Source organism: Lolium rigidum, chromosome 1 (assembly GCF_022539505.1).
Source record: "Lolium rigidum isolate FL_2022 chromosome 1, APGP_CSIRO_Lrig_0.1, whole genome shotgun sequence".
Classification (NCBI taxonomy): domain Eukaryota; kingdom Viridiplantae; phylum Streptophyta; class Magnoliopsida; order Poales; family Poaceae; genus Lolium; species Lolium rigidum.
Window position 1 is genome coordinate 19,115,193 of NC_061508.1, and position 17,480 is coordinate 19,132,672.

At 44.5% G+C, this 17,480-nt stretch overlaps 1 protein-coding gene and 1 pseudogene across 1 annotated transcript; one reads left to right on the forward strand and one right to left on the reverse strand.

The window, feature by feature from the left end:
• Positions 1 to 5,387: 5,387 nt before the first annotated feature.
• Positions 5,388 to 7,490, forward strand: LOC124685015 (E3 ubiquitin ligase BIG BROTHER-related-like). Its single transcript, XM_047219287.1, has 8 exons — positions 5,388 to 5,460; positions 5,773 to 5,940; positions 6,074 to 6,293; positions 6,392 to 6,456; positions 6,542 to 6,604; positions 6,749 to 6,879; positions 7,026 to 7,137; positions 7,245 to 7,490. The coding sequence occupies exons 2-8, from the start codon at positions 5,818 to 5,820 to the stop codon at positions 7,284 to 7,286; spliced, it is 756 nt and encodes a 251-aa protein (XP_047075243.1). The 5' UTR covers positions 5,388 to 5,460; positions 5,773 to 5,817; the 3' UTR covers positions 7,287 to 7,490.
• Positions 7,491 to 7,625: 135 nt separating this feature from the next.
• On the reverse strand, positions 7,626 to 14,910 carry LOC124685014 (annotated as a pseudogene).
• Positions 14,911 to 17,480: the final 2,570 nt, after the last annotated feature.

Sequence of the window (17,480 nt, forward strand, 5' to 3'; positions counted from 1 at the left end):
TGTTCTTCCTCGAAAGAACCAACAGGGGTACCGTCACCTGCTGGATTTTTCAGTTTGGATGACTGGAAGTGCCTGAGAGTGTTCTTTCTTGGCAGCGAACATACAAAACCAACACTATTGGTTTTCCTTTTTTACAATATTTTTATTTGTGTCAACCATGGTTCAAACTATATATTAGTTTGCGTAAACCATGTTACCAATTATGTATTAGTTTGTGTAAAACCATATTTGAATATGTAATGTTTGGAACTTTGTTTAAATGAAAAAAAAAAACAAGTAGAAAAAAATGCGCGCCCCGCTGGAGCCACCCCAGACGGAAACGGACGCGTGGACAAAATCGATTATTTTCGCGTCCGCGGGCGACGGAAACGGACGCTCGCAGACAATTAAATGTGTCGCCCCGTTGGAGATGCCCTGACAAGAAATTTCGAGGAAATATACTCACTCGTCTGTGATTTGTTTAAATATGCATGTAAAATGTCCTAAAAATATTAAGGAAGCACATAATCTTAGTACAAAATAAGGAAAAATAAAAATATCATGCTACGGTGATCAAAATCTCGTAGCTGCAACACATACCACTACCAAAACAACACCCAGAGTCCACGTTCTTAAAATAATATCCTCAATAGGGCTATTGCTAGTCACAACTAATTAAGGACAGCCCTTGCATTCCCATACTACGATAAGTCCAACCTCTCAAAACAATGTATTCAACAAAGTCATTGCCACCTACAACCACAAACTTTGAATTTTCAGCCTGAAAAAATACCACTATTTACTCCTTCTATGTTGCCATCCTCGCTTGCCGATGTCGCTGCTGCAAATCAAGAAACATAAAGTGAACTCCTATGTGTCACGAAGACTCAATATGCTTACTAGACCTCGGACCTTAGCCGCTATAACATTCTCCATCGCTGCTTTCTCCATGGAAATCGAAAACCGACATGTCCGATGATGGCAACAAATAGCGAAGCTTCACGCCACTCCCTTCTGAAGCCGCACGGCCAGAAATATGGGTGCACGTGACCGAATCCTATCGGATCCAGCAATCTACAAGCATCATGCGTCCAATGGAGATCGTCGGTGGAGTCTTCCAGAACTGGTCACTGGCTAGATCAATAAGGGTCAGCATCGAGCATAACACCATCTTAACGCGACAAAAAACCCAAGGACTGCCTCCTTTATTAGGCAGATCGGCACGCCCCCACGCTACCGCCCACCGGCTTCCAACAGTAGACCGGAGATCTGAGCGCACATCACCACCACCACCCGCAACACGCGGAGATGAGGGGTTGAGCTGTACCGAATCCCCCGAACCAGGCATCGTGTCGCCTTTGCGGCCACAACGATCATCAAGGTAGCCAAAAATTCCGGGACTGCCGCCCCGGCGTCCATCTTCATCGGACAAGCCGCACGCCTAGGACCAATGCGAAGCTCCGGCTAGAGAACTCACCACACGAGGAGGAGGAGGTCCCCGCCGCCGCCAGTCACGCTCGGACATAAGAACCCACCACCACTAGGAGGGGCTTTTCCCGCCAACTTCCTCCGGCAGCGAGAAGATGCGGAAAATGAGGGGTGGGGCGGCTAGGGTTTCGGCGCTGCTCCCATGGGGGCGACGCGAGCGTTTTCCACCTGGAAGAGGAGTGTCGCGCTCTGACATGTCGTACATAAACTGCGTATGCATATTTTTATTGAAGGTGACCACGGCTGGCAACATTATGTATTTACGTTTACATTAATTATCATATGAATTAATCCGAACTAATACTTGACAAATCATGACTACAGAAATAGCAGATAAACTAATCATGCAGATGAAGTAGATGAACATATATCATCTAGATAAGATAAACCTATCGCATCTACTCCAAACAGTAGTACTAGAAACTCTAGCAAGAACTGAAACGAGGAGGACAGAAACACATACCATCCAGCGTTAGCCGCCATAGCAGTAGCGGCGATGTTGGAGTATTTGAGTTTCTCGAGATCCACTGTGCTGGTTTACGCCTGCATTTTTAGCCTTGCGCGAGTATAAGCCTCTCGGTTTATAGGCGCGCGGCGGCTGTCTCGTCCAGGCCCGGTCTCGGGGCGTGACAGTTAAAGTGGTATCAGAGCTCTAGGTTTTAGGACGCAGGGAAAACGGGTAGATCGTAGATTTTGCGACTAGTCATCGGTAGAAATATTTTCTTGCAAGTAAATGAAAATTGATGCATGTTGTTTGAGTTCAAAATTGTTTTGGACAAACTAGTTTTGTCATAAACATAGTGGTTTGGTGTAGGAAAAATAATACTTGCACGATTCCTGTTGTGAACTTAGTTTAGTTTTGTGTTCATTGCATGACTGCCCCAAAATGGTTACTTATATTCTCTGTCATCATTTCTTGAGCATAGTTTAGTTCATGTTTTTATGATTGGCAATAAATGAGAAACTATTAGTATAGGAAGTTTTAGTTTTGAATTTCGAGGACGAAATTCTTATAAGGTGGGGAGGATGTGATAACCCGGTTTTTCGAGTTATTAATCAATTAGGGTTAAATGCTAATTTGCTTTCACTTATTTTGATATGTGCTAATCTTTAGTGTTTAAATTGCATGTTAATACTTTCTTGAAGGAAAAAAATGAGTTAATCAAAGTGGTAATCTCACCTAGAGTAGTACTAGTGCATCAGTCGAACTAGTGCATGGACCATCGATAGTAGTAGCTTTCTATTTGCATGAGCTAAGAGTACTTGGCTGTGATTCATGAGCACGTAGAGGAGTTCTTATAGGCTATGTAAGGATACATGCATGTATATATGGATTGCGTGGCCGCCTGCTTTTGGCTGAGTCAGCGTGGTTTGCTTGCGTGGAGCTGTGCATGGTAGAAGCCTATGAATTATCGACACGCCGGCACCTAGATGTTTGAGTCAAGTCGGCATGCGGCCAGATATTTTGGCCGAACCGACGCTGCCTCATACTATAAATAGCTGTCATTGCTCCAAAGCTCAGAACGAGAGAGTGAGAGTTAGAATATAGAAAGCTAGAGAATCTAGTTGTAAATCTAGTGTAAATGTAAAATAAATATATAATTTGGACTATTTGAGTTTCTCGAGTCCACTGTGCTGGTTTACGCCTGCATTTTTAGCCTTGCGTGAGTATAAACCTCTCGGTTTATAGGCGCGCAGCAGTTGTCTCGTCCAGGCCCGGTCTCGGGGCGTGACAGGAGGAGTGCGCGATGGCTCTCTCTCTCTCTTCTCACTCACAAGCACTAGAACATCTTACCTTATATACCACTTCAACTCTCTCTCAACTAGCAATGTGGGTTAGTCCCACCCCTTGCCATTTTCACATGGGTCAACAAAATTTCAGAGTTTATAGTGAGACATAGGCTAAGGTCTAAGGCCAAATTCCATCATTTCTGCGTTGCGTTGAGCTAAATGGCATTTGTCCCTGTGATCTGATCGGCCTGTATATGTTCCTGTTCATTATTATAATATTCGTGGTCCTTCAGTTTGGTGCTAGAGAAAACAAATACAGCACGAGTAATAACCTTTTTTTTATGTGCAGTGTACATCACTTCCGGACATCGAAAATGACCGGGAAGAGCAATTCCATTCAAGTCCTTTTCACAACTTACTGAAGCATAAAACGCTCGATGTGACTTGCTGCACTCGCAAGCGCTGACGAGCGTACGTATTTCCCTACTTCAGTGGGAAAACTTTGCTTGTGTCACTGGAGATCCTCGGAAAAAAATAATCACCATTCTGAACTTTTACTTTTGGTCTCTGATTCTGTGTTGTACCAATTCACAGTATGATTGTGAACTGGTATTTATTTCATGTCATTTTCTTTTGAGATGGCGTTTAATTAACTAAAATGGCTGATAATAAGGGATAGAGGTGATAATTAACTAAAATGGCTGATGAGAGGTGTTCTCAACGACCACTGAAGAGCTGCCAGCTTGGTGCATGTGTGATGTGTTTCTGTGGATATTATATCTAGAAACCAAACTGGATAAGAGGGAGGTAGTGGTGGATATGAAATAATATATGGAAAATTTGAGCCATACATCAAACAGAAAAGTTGCCATCTCATGTCCTGAAATTTATTTACGTGCTATTTAAGCCAAAACCAGCTCTAGATAGACTCTATTGATACAGAGTTAAGGAGATCTAGATGGAGATTAGGGGAAGACTAAGAAGAACCATATATTGTTAGAGAATGACACTCACCATATAATTTATTTTAATTATTACTGCCTATATAATACTCGGCTATATACATCAGCTGTTATCCATGATTTCATAGAGCTTGTTTCTCTCAACTTGAATTAGGAACAACAAGGATGAATCAGCTTGACATCCTCCTACCTTTACTTAATGGTTGACCTCTGAACCAAGTCTTTGGCCTTTTCTTGGCATCCAATCTTCTCATGTGGACACTGAGATCAACACTGGTTGGAGATTTGTCTGCATGTGACGGCCAGAAAGATTTGGTTGACGTCGTGATCACCAGGATGTCGAGATCGGTAGCGTGGTCGGTGATCTTAACCGCCTAAGATCACTGCTAATTGGGTGAGAGAGGGACCATGAAAAGGATTGCTACCTAATCGTGCGTGTAATGATACAGTCAGTGTCTGGCTGGATTGGAACCTGTCAAGATTCCTACACTTATACGCACCAGTTCCAGATCAGTATTGAATAGCAAAAATTGTGTGCCTGAAAATAATCACTGAATCGGGGAACATATGTTAAGGTGTCGCCCCTTTTTTAACAAGGTAGCACATGCTGTCAGATGAGGATGATGCCGGTTTTCTGATGATCCTATGAGCATAAAATCCCTGTCTGAACTCTGAATCTAGCTCCATGTGATGACTGTGATAGATCACCACAAGAGACACGACTGCAATTAGATTAAACAAGTAACTAAGCCACCAAGAAGACATGTGGTGGCTGACGATCATTACAGTCGAAGACTTGTAAGTCGACGCCGGCGATGCAACGAACAGCGACTTTCTTTCTGATGCTGATGCAACCACAGGGGCGTCAAGGTGAGGTCAGACCAAGCCAGTTTGATCATGCAGCTGTTCACAACTGGAACTAGCATAAGTTTAATTACAATTATTACATCTAACAACAAACAAAGCAATCTTGTATGTGTCGAATTAATCTGATTTTGTTTTCCTTTTTTTCTCCAAAAGGAAGAAATTATCTTCCGGACCTTGAATATAGGCGATGCATACAGACATAAATAATTATTACAAGCAGAGTACATGGAATAGTCAGTGTAAGTACAAAGAATGCATCAAACGGGATAATCATAATCTACGGCGATGGCGAACCGAGACAGAGAAGGCGACCCACGCATATAAATACTTCGATTTGGAGCTAACCACCACCCACTCTCTCATTAACAAACCATCCATCTAACCTTGAGAAGGTGAGAGTTCAGCTAGGAGAAGAAAAGAAGAGGCAAAGAAAGTAAGGAATCCATCTCCTTGTTCTTGTTTCTTCTTCCGATCAATCCTGTTCTTGTTCCTTCTCTGTTGCCTCCCTCTGTTTTCGACTCTGCTATTCTGTCTCACTGAATTTCCGTCCTTTTTCCTCTTCGTAAAAATCTGTGGTGTTTGCTTGAGAGAGAGAGAGAGAGAGAGAGAGAGAGAGAGCAAGAGATATGTGATTTTTCTTTGGTTATTGATTTTCTATGTTAATCAGGTTTAGCATAATAGCATCTACATCTTTAGAAGAAACTCTCTTGATGCTAATTAACCATTGGTGGCGGTATTTCTGTAGCCTGTAGGTAATTGGTGGTTCTTGCCTCACGCGGTCACGGAGGCAATGGCCACCATGGGTCCGCCTGGCGCCTTCCGGAGGATCACCGTGCACTACAGCACCGCCGGCGATGAAGCAAACAATGATAGCTTCCTCGAGTTTGTGATCGGTGATGTTCTTCAAGGCCAGGTAACATATATGATGTTTGATATTTTCTTCGAAAAGTTAATATGATGCTTCATATTAACGTCTGTAAACTTTGAATTTTCCTTTGGTGATTTAGAGCCCTTCTTTTCATTTTTCCTCTTCTGCTTTTTAATAGGAGAACCTGTATCAATCGATCATGGGTGCAAGGACACCTGGTGCATCTGAGTGCTCACATCATTGTCATGAAGAGAGCAGCACTAGCAGGGGTTCAAGGTCAGGAGAGACCTCAAGAACTTCAGATGAACAGATCGCGGCCGACTTTGAATACGCTAGGCAGCTGCAGGAGATGGGAGATCTTACGATCGGAACGCCTCCGGATGTTGACGAACAGGACGGTATGCAATGCATGTTTATGATCTAGTTCGGCAATAGTACATGGTGTTGAATCAGCTGACAAATATGCGTTTTCGGTTGGTGTTTGGCTTAAATTCAGATATAAGCTGTGTGCCTTCCCCATCTGACACCGATGATGACGATAATGGTGATGATGAAGAAGAGGTGATTATTATACAGAGTCTATAATTTCGTTGAACTAACTATTTGCTACTTGCATCAAACTAAAATTTCCGATATTGGTTTGCAGGCTGCTAGGCAAGATGATGACAGTGACAATGATGATGTTGATCCAGACAACATGACCTACGAGGTTTGTGGTATATGAATGTTCCACAGTTCTTTTCGGGTACCTGTTAAAGGCCCCGTTTGGAACGAGAGATTTTTGGTAGTGTTACGGTTGCTTCATTGGAAAACATTCTTGCTGATTCCTGTCCCTTTTCTCTGCAATCTATAGCAAAGGCAGGAACTTGTGGAATCAGTAGGAAATGAGAGCAGAGGTTTATCTGACGAACTCATGCGATATTTGGTGCCATGGAAGTACAAATCAGGATCAGGATTCTTCTCAAGGAAGACAAACCATGATGAGTGAGTCTGCAACCTTCTCAAATCAAATATGAAATTTTCGGTGATGATAACTAGTCTAGATTATTGCTGGTAATTGACATTTTGAATGTAAATCTCTGTCAATGTCACTGATGAATTTCTTTTTGTTTTTCAACAAATGGATGCAGTTGTTGTTCTGTGTGCCTATCATCTTTCAGAAACCGGGAGAGCCTCATAACCTTGCCCTGCAAGCACAGTTACCACGCTGGTTGCATTACTAGGTGGCTCAAGATCGACAAGGTAAATAAATTATGAACATTTAACTTGTTGATTTGAGACTAAACTTCAGATAAATGGTGATTTGTCCACCTCAATTACTCACATGTCATTTTACTTTTGTGAAACAGACATGCCCAGTCTGCAAATATGAAGTGTTTGGCCCTTCCTAGTTCGTAGCATGTCATCATCTGCCAATCAAAGCTCACAAAAAGTGGCCACACATCATCGTTCTGCTTGCTTGGATCATCTACTCATTCAGTAGAAAAGGACAAATAAAGAGAAAATACATCACATTTTACTTGGAATTCACTCCCCCAATGTAACTTTTGGCCTGTACAAGTGTGTTGTTTCAGAAAATGGGATTCCACTGCTCACTGTAATTTTTGGCCTGTACAGATGTGGTTTCCTGTCCGTCATGTCTGCACTGTAGAAACTCTGGGACTGCTAGCTCTCTTGCATAATTTCAACTACTCCTACTTAGGACGGATTTAGGAACAAATCACAGGCGATTCAAGTCAAATACTGATAATAAAATCATGGAGGTAGCAGCACAAGTGACAACCACATCATGTCATTACATAGTAGTTAATAACTTTGGGTTGCAACGCTATCCAAGCCAAGTACTCTCACTCTCTCACATGACTGAAGGTTTCATTTCATCAGTCTATGATCGCCAGAGACTGTTCCAAACTGAAACAAGAGCTCAAAAAAGAAAAGTAGAACATCTATGGCAATTTCCCACCAAACGCAACTCTGAGTAGTGAAACTTAGGTGGTTGACGACGCGGTGTGTCACAGGTTCCACTGCTCTCCCATGAACAGGCCGCTCTCTGCAAGCTCGTGGGTGATGAGATGGTCAAGCTCATCCAAGTCATGCATAGACTCCCCAGCCTTTGGAGTCGTGGCATTCCCACCAGTGGTGGCTGGGTTGCTGCTCACTGACTTGAAACTGCTACTCCGCTGGACGATGCCAGCTCCGCTGTTATTGACCAGATTGCTAGGCCCCGTCATGCCCACTGGAGCGGCACCCTTTGCCGCGCCATTATTCATGTGCTGTGCCTGCTCTCCGCTAGCAGCACTGTTGGTGATTGCGGCTCCGGATGATAGACCACCGTTTGCATTGGGAGTGCTAGGACGTTGTTGGTGCTGCTGCTGCTGCTGCGCCAGAGGGCGGTTGTTGGTATTCTTGGCTTCTTGCATCAGCTGATGTATCACATGCTGCTGGAATTGGGGGCTCGCACCCAGGCCCTGGAAATTGTTATGCTGGTGCTGGGGCATAGCTTGCTGGAACGACATGGGATGCTGGAACTGCCCAAGTTGAGCTGCACGGAACGATCTAGAAGCTTCCAGCTGAATGCCATTATGCACCGCTGTAGGACCTTTGAACATACTTGATGCCTCCTGCTGATGCGAACTCTGATTCGCGCCTGAGCCTCTAAGCACATTGTGGTAGTTGTTTAGCACAGCAGTATTCTGAGATGCCTCCTGCTGAAGCAAGCCCTGATTTGCGCTTGAGGTTCTAAGCATATTCTGGTAATTGCTTATTGCAACAGCACTCTGTGATGCCTCCTGCTGAATCAGACCCTGATTTGCACTTGAGCTTCTCAGAATATGCTGGTAGCTGTTTTGTGCTGCCGGACTCTGGAGATTATTACCAATTGCTCCAACACCCGGAACCTCATTATTCACATTGGGGCTCATTTCCGTTTTGACGCCCTTTATGTCATGCATATTCTGCACCGCAAGCTTTGGTCCAGTTTGCTTGGAATAATTCTTCAGGCCCTCTGAAGATGAACATGCAAAATATCAAGCATTCTAACTACAGATCAATGGGGCAAAGCAGAGTTGCTATCACCACAAATGTTTCTATCGAGTTGTTATAATTTGCAGTTATCAGCAGACAGCATATAAGATGTTTAGCTCCACACTATTTGTATAGAGGCAAATTTGTACACATGTTAAAGCTCTTGGTTCAAAACCAACCAAAGTGACATCACGACCAAATTAGCATGCATTTTTATGGCTTAATTTTCTGAACGAAATCACAAAATGGTGTTCCACCATTTTCCTGAGAATCATTGGTCCTGAAGAAAGTGTCTCAGAATACTTAATTAGGCACCTAGGTGAACACTTCAGATGATTGGTGAATTGGTAATACCTATAGGACCAAGCTTGTTCTTGTGGCTGAACTCAATTAGATCCTTCATGTGATTCACCACCTCTGATATCTGCCAAGAGCACAAAAGCAATCAACATGCCATATTGCACACATACAGAATAAAAGCACATCTTAATAAATGAGATAACATATCAAAAGGAGTTTCTAAATAACACCGAGGAAAGAGATAAGGAAAATACTACTGAGGGAACTCCATTTACCTGTAAGCAGCGAACATATCTTTTAGAAAGCCCGTGTTCATTTAGGCTGTGGTGATCTATACTTTTCGCTAGTTGTCGTGATGCTGACACAAACCTACAAGTTAAAAAAGAATGGCCTTATATTAATTAGAATACCAAATGAAGGTCAGCTCTAGGGAGAATCAAATACATCTTTTGTGATTATAGGTTTACTAACATGTTGCAAGTATTTCGTGCATCATCGCTCGAAACCCCAGCAGGCCCATTTTTATTGGCAATAGCTTGGTAATTCTGGGCAACTTGCAGCATATTTGTAACCTGAAATGGCAAAAGCATGTATATAAGAAATAGATAAAGGATACCAAATTTAAAGCGCGTCACACAAACCCACAGATTCAGATTTATTATTTGGAGAAATAGTTGATTCTCAGTGCATTGCTACTTGCTACAAAGTATAAATCCAGTTGGAAGAAAATTAAAGAAAAACAGGCAATTTTTAATTGCAAAAACGTAACAAATATCGTAGTAATATATAATTTAAACCCACAAAACAAGACGGTGGAGATCATGGAGAAATGGCCCCACTTGTCAGTAAATGACTTTGAAAGGAGGTGTGATGGCAAACATTAGGACTGCAGCTACCTGTAGCTTTACTTCAGTACATAGATCAGCAAATGGAGGATAGACAAAGTAAAACATGCGAATGGACTGGTCTTTTCACACCACCATTACCCAGGATCAGCACTACCCATTACATACACATAAAAAAAAACGTTGACCAACGGGGGAATGATCCCTCCCTTGGCTATACGTTGTTAGGTAGAACAAGACTCTCCCCGCGGATGGACGCGGATGGATGATAACCCGGTTTATTCGCCCCTCCTGCGAAATTACCGCGGATTGGGATTCGAACCCGGGTGGGCTGGCTGCGCACTCGCTTGCCTTGCCACTGAGCTAGAACTCACATCATATACACAACTAAATGAAAAGATGCCAGGCATCAAAGACTTGTGTATATGTAAGCGACACCTAATCAAACCATATGCAGCCTTTCAACCAAATGTTAATCAAATAGGAAATGAAACAGGAAGCGCATACTGGTCTATAAACTCTACCTGTTCTGTTAGAAACTTGCGAGTTATATACTCGTCATGTCGCCGTGAACAGAACTCCCAGGACATAATCTGCATACACAATCAGCAGATTAGAATAATTCTTTGTTGGCCCTCATTTGCAACATCTAGATATCCACAAATGCTGCACTCAAAAGATGCTCTGGTATGGGCAAGCTACTACAAATAGTCAACTAGGAACATACCTTTAGTTCTGGGGTGAATATTATTCTCAGATGCCCCTCATGTGTGACATGTTGGTGCTCATAGATACTCTTCAGAACAACTTTAGTATGCTCCAGGAGCAGCAGTCCGTTGGGCAACCGGAATTCATTGGACATGTCAAGGAATAAATATTCATCCTTAAACAAGATGGTCAAATCTAATAAAACTGAGTCTAGGAAGTTTTCCACGGGTTGCCTCTGAGATGGATAAGGGATGAAAGGGAAACCTGGGTGAGCTAAAAAAATATTGATGATAAATTACAGATAAGAACTTGCATCTTATAAGCTATTTCATTTCTCATGAAAGAGTATTTCTCATGAAATGGTGTTCGGTACTGCTCTAGAGAGTTAACAACTTCGTAAGCTATTTTTATTTGCACACTTGATGCTTAATTGCTTCCTCACAAAATAATATGTTGACTGTCTTCTGTAAAGCAAAAGACATGCACAAGAATTCTGAGCTTGGCAAATAGATAAATAACAGATTAAGCATAAATGAATCAGCATTGATCTTCCATGAGCGATCCTGAAGGGGAAATGAGCAAACTACCAACGATATAACATCTTACCGTATCCTTTCCCTGCATGTGTCTTACAAATTTCACAACGCCACGTGTCCTGTAACAACGAGAAAATAGGACTGTGACTACAATTTCATAGATCCAAACATCAAGGAACAAATGTCCTTGATCTTGACCATAATATGAGAGCAGACAAAGAACCAGTTTTACAGCTATCAGTAGATTTGTTACATGATACATATATACAATCAGAATAGTGATTGCAGGATGGTTTCAATTAAAATAGCTATCGCAGGCTACAATGACAAATATTTCCTCCAGAACCTACTCATACAAATTGTGTTTCTCACTGCCATCAAAGATATAATTAACAACATAGCAGAACTTTAAGGAGATGGTTTACAATATTTTTTGGAATCTATTTAACATGATTTTAAATATGAACAGTTAGCTAACCTGAGAAATCTGCGGAATAGCAGCTGAAGTATTCCCTCTCTTGTCATATGATGACACACACCATCTTTCTCTTGCTCGTGGGGAAAAATATTCATCAATAAGCTTCCTCCAGTATGTTATGGGATTATTCTACAAGAAAATATTTGAGTAAATTGTACTTTCAGTGAAGTTTATGTCGTAATAAATTATAAAATGCAGAAACTCACCTCTGGCCGGTAACGCTTGTGATATAAATACTGCATTAACCTTCGAGAACAAAGCCCGCTCTCGACGGGAGTCCTAACAGGTCCAGCTAGCTGCATTGCCGGCTGTGCTAGCGGCGGCCTCAACTGTGGCTGCAGAGGTATGGCAACTTGAGATTGCTGAAGCTGAGGAAATTGCTGCGACAACTGATGTTGCTGCTGTTGCTGATATTGTAGCAGTTTTTGTTGCCGGAGCAAGGCTTGCAGCTGTGGGTTATGTTGGCCCTGGAGCTGAAGAGAGCTCTGGCCTTGGAGCAGCTGTTGAATCAACTGGTGTTGGAGAATATCATCTTGCCGAATATCAACTCTTGGCTTCTTCTGAGCATGAGCATGAAATGCGGCAGCAGGACCAATCACAGGTTGAGATGTTACACTAGATGATCTCCGCTTCTGCATCTGCTCTTGAGGTGGACTTTGCTGCATGATGGAGCCATCGATGACTGAAGAGCCAGAGATGTTATTGGACGAAAACGACATCGGGGAGGCAGGAAGGCGCATGAATGAATCAGCATTCATGCTTGTACTTTGCTGAAAGTGGGCACCTCCGGAAAGTGATGAGTTGCCATCGGTCACCAAAGAGCTAACACCGATACTCGGCCCAGAGGAATTCGTAGTACTAACTGGAAGGCTACCATTCATATCCCTGGGAACTAGTCCAAGGTTGGAGCGTGGAGCCCCGGACATGGAGGTCAGCAGGGTTGAGACTGAACCATCACCTTGATGAATCTTGCTTGATGGGAAAGAACGTCAGTGGAAACTACCAAGGATCTTCAAATATTTTCGCTGGAAAATGTAAAGTGTAATTATCAGTAAGACTTTGAAGCCATCAAGGAAACAGTCACCACAATATTTATGAGCCAATGAGCTTGTGAACTGACAATTTCTAAGTTACTAACTTCTAAGTCTCAAAATTAGGAGTAGACTCGTTTCTTTGGGAGACTAGAGATCAAAAATAGCCAACAACAAAAACATGTTTTGAACCAATTTACAGTTGAAGTACATAGACTTGAAGTTCCAAGAGCTATGTCAATAATTTATCTGAAAGAACACAAATAGAGAGTAAACGAGGCAAGAGAAGTTGTCAAAGACAAACTAATTCATCTGAATTACAAACTAGGGCACAGATACAACAAAACCCAGCAATGGACAAAGAGAGCTCAGCTTTCTATTCATCCAGGCAAACGGAGAGCGCAAGAAAAGAGAGCTGAACATATGAAGTTCAGCAAAGTCTCTTCTCATGCAAGCTCGCAACAGATCACAAACGAAACAATAAACAAACATAGACAGAAGGTAACCACCAGAACAAAAGAAACACCACTCAGTTAGAAGAGATACAATCTAGCTTGATCACCTGCCAATTTGTATGGAGTATCCAGGTACAGATTATGCAGCGCTATAACTCCAGCAAGAAAGCTAATAACTGGTTCGCCATCTAACTAGACCAGGACACAATCAATAGACTTGCCTGACCCAAGCAATTGGGAGAGAATGCCAATCTAATGAATAGATAAAATTAACAAATGTAACAAAAAGAGATATGTTTTATACACTAATCAGAAAGGAGCATGTTCTGCAGGAACCATTTGCGTTAACTTTCCGTTGCGGCGTTCTTAGAGGTGATTACGTTTTTCTGATGGTTCATCATCATGCAGTCGGCAAATCATGATGTACAGCTAAATACACTAGGACAAGCAATAATCGGTTTCTTTATTTCGAAACTGCCCAGGTAGTGGGAAACTTGGTTCATCTTAAACGGGATTCAGTCACAAAGCGTAGAGATTAGAGCTAAATGTGTCGACAAAATCAGAAGCAGGGCAACCTAATTAGCAGAAAGCAGCATTGCCTCACACCATAGGATGGACCTTTCGCTAGAGTCCACGGTAAACCAACGACCGAAGCAAGCAAGAAAATAGAAGCACCCAGCCAGCCAGCCAACTAGAACACAAAAAAAACACCAGATTCAGTTAGAAGAGATACGATCTAGCTTGAACACCTGCCAATTTGTACAGACCATCCAGGTACAGACTCTGCAGCGCTACAACTCGACCAAGAAAGCTAATAACTTGTTCCCATCTAACTAGAACAGGACTTGCATTTGCCTGACCCGAGCAATTGGGAGAGAAGACCAATCTAATGACTGAATAAAATTGCATCGCCAAGAATCAAACAAATGTAGAAGAAAAAAAGACATGTTTTGTACAGCAACACAGAAAGACGGCATGTTCTGCCGGAACCATTTGGACACTTGAGAGCGTTAACTTCCGTTGCGGCGTTCTTAGAGGTGATTACGTTTTCCTGATGGTTCATCCTTCAGCCCGCAAACCATGATGTGCAGTTAAATACACTAGGACAGCACTGTCGCTGAAGTCCACAGTAAACCCACGACTAAAGCAAGCAAGAAAATCGAAGAACCGGGCAAGATTAGAAAGAAAGAGATAAAACTCGTAAAAAAGCAGCCATGCCCCGCTCCAGCAGCGCTAATCATTTATACGACGCCTATGAACCACGGCCCTCTCAAGATCCAGTGAGAACACGATTCCTTCAGTACACCCCCACCCAAGGCCCCGGATTTCTACCGCGGGAGCCGGAATTTCCTCTCCCAGAATCCCAGCGCCGCATTGGGGGCAATCGGGAAGAATCCCCCCCGTTCCCCGCCCCAACGCAAAGTCCCAGAAAAAGAAACAGCAGATTGTTTCGCCGTGGGCGTCCGCGCAATCGAACCCAATCTACCTACGAATCGAGCGAACAGGGAAATCCTCACCTCGCGCGCGACCGAGCGAGCTCCGTTCCGTTCCGTGCTTCAGATTTTGTGCTGGTTCGGCCGCTTCCTCTTCCTGCTGCTCCTCCGGTCTCGTGCTTCAGGTTTTGTTCTAGTTATTATTACAGTATTGTTGTCTACGGCGATTCTCTTCCTCTTCTCCCGCTGTGTTGTGCGGGCGGGCGGGCGGGCGGCGGCGTCGCCGGCGAGCGAGCGAGGCGGGCCGGATTAAATAGATTCGCGGGGGGCGACCGGTGCCAGCCCGTCGCCCGGCCTGCCTGGCCGGTCGCGCGGGGCCCACCTGCTCACTCTCAGCCGTCGGATCTGGATCCGACACACGTGGACGCTCCTGGTTGGCTGGGTGGTGGGGACGCGTGAGGTCGGCTCCCCGCTACGCGCACCCGGGCCGGACTGTCAGTGGGTGGCTGGCGCTTCGATGGGCTGCGCGCACGCGGGACGCGCGTTTGTGGGCCCACGTTTGATTACCCGGCCCCACACGCCAGTGGCACGGCACGCTTTACGGCTGGCCGAGTTGGTGCGTAGAGGATACGGGAGATTTCCTTCCAGACAAGGCAATTGTACGTACACCCCACCACCAGCAACTGACGTGCGGGCCCGGATCCCCCGTCCCCACATGTCGGCCACGCGCGGGTTCGTTGGCCGGTGAATCAGCAACTGGCGAAGCTTCTCTCCCCCTCTTTCTCGGACACACTGCACATGATTGGTGCACAAACATATCTGCTCCGCGCACGCAAACAAGGCTACACGAAGCGAAGCCTTGCTTTTTGGAGTTTTGCTTTGCAATGAGAGGTGGGGCCAGCCAAGAGGAGCAGCGGGCTGCTTGAGTTTGACTAGCACGAATTGTTTTTTTTTTTTTTTTTTGGCTACTATACTAGGCTGGACCGCGCGTCGTAGGGCTTGCTTTAGATGATGATCAATTCTAGTGCACATGTTGAGAACGTATTCGTAGGGTGACTAGGTGTGTTGATGATGCCGTCAAGTGATCGAATCGAAAACAAACGCTGGTAGTACGTTTTCCGGGTATTTTATAGTTTTTGCAGTGTACAAGTGTGTATGCCTTTACATGTTTATATTGTGAGTACACGCATATATTCGTAAGAGCATCTCCAACAGACGTGTCAAAATACACACGCATGCGCTAAATTAATCGTCGAAACGTAGCGCAGGAGCGGAGATGCGAACCTCCAACAACGAACGAGTGAAAACGCTAACTATCCTGCCACGCCAAAGCTGAAGCGGTGCATGCGGCGCGAGCGCACCCAACCGCCAGGAACTTTCATCCGCGCGTCGCTTCGCCGCCCCTCCACCTCGCTCCATCTGCGCTCAACCTCCCCGCCACCGCTCGAGCCCCGGCTACTACGGCGTCCGAGCGCATCGGGCTCGGGACGTTCGAGACAGCGCACAAGGCGGCGCATGCGTACGACGCGGTCGCCTGGCGCCTCGGCAGCTCCCGCCGCTCGATGAACTTCGACGACGTTCGGACGAGGCAGCGGGCGGAAGCCCTCGCGCCGCCAGTTGTCACGCGCGAGGCAAGGCAGCGCGAGCTCGAGAAGCACCTCGTCATCGCGGAGCGTGACGAGCGCATGCGCCTCAAGTGGGCGCGCCAGTTCCTGGAGGACGTCGCCGCGATGAAAGCCATCTACACCGAGAAGGAAGAGGCCAAGGCGGCGAAAAAGGCGAACCGGGAGGAGAGGAGGGCAAAGTAGGCGGCGAGGAAGAAGGAGAGGAAGGAGAACACCGCGAGGAAAGAAAAGGAGAAGAAAAATGGCGCCGGCCCGTGAACGATCATCGTCAACTCTTCCTCGTCCTTCGAGTGGACGTCGACCCTACTGTCGTCGACAACACCAGGCTCCTCCGACTTCGACTAGGATTCTGAGTAGTATAGTCTAGTTTTTAATTAAATTTGGTTGTAGCAAATGTGGATTCAACTTTGCAATAGAATTGTATTTTCAGTTTATTTTTACATTGTGTTTGATCTATTAGGTATGCAATTGTGTGAAAATGTTTTTTTCGGCGCAACATTTTAGCGCATCTGCAAACGGATGACTTCAACGCTGCATTTTGGCGTGGCGGTTTACAACACCCGGCGAAGCTAGCGTCGGCATCGCGCATTGTATGATACTCGTTCGAAGCTACCGACATGGAGGCGTCGTGGACCTTGGTGATGTTACGGGAGGCATACCATATCATGTGCCCTCTGTAAAACAAAGATACAAGCCTCTACTTTTATCTTTTGCATGTTTTTCTTGGCTTTTAGGATTGTCGCGGAAGAACCGTTCATTACCTACGGACTTCAGAACCACAACATTGATTTACTAGTTGTCGCTTTCAATCCCTTGTTCAGGGCCCTCTATTGCAAATATCGTATCGCTAAAGTAAGAGAGACAGACACCACACTAGCCGCTTATGGTACAAACCATATGTCAAGTGCGGAACCAGTTTCACGTAAGTGTACGCGTGAGATTGGTCTGGGCCACTTAATTCAAACAATGTTGCAATACAAAAGAGTGCACATGAGTAAGGTTACAATTATAGAATCAATGCCCACATATCTCTCTTTGCTCTAACACAACTACACATAGAACGGGTTCCATAGCAGAAAACAAAAAATTAATATAGCCAAGATCTATTCTATGCAGATGTAAATGTAAAGCAACCGAGGGATTCGGTGTT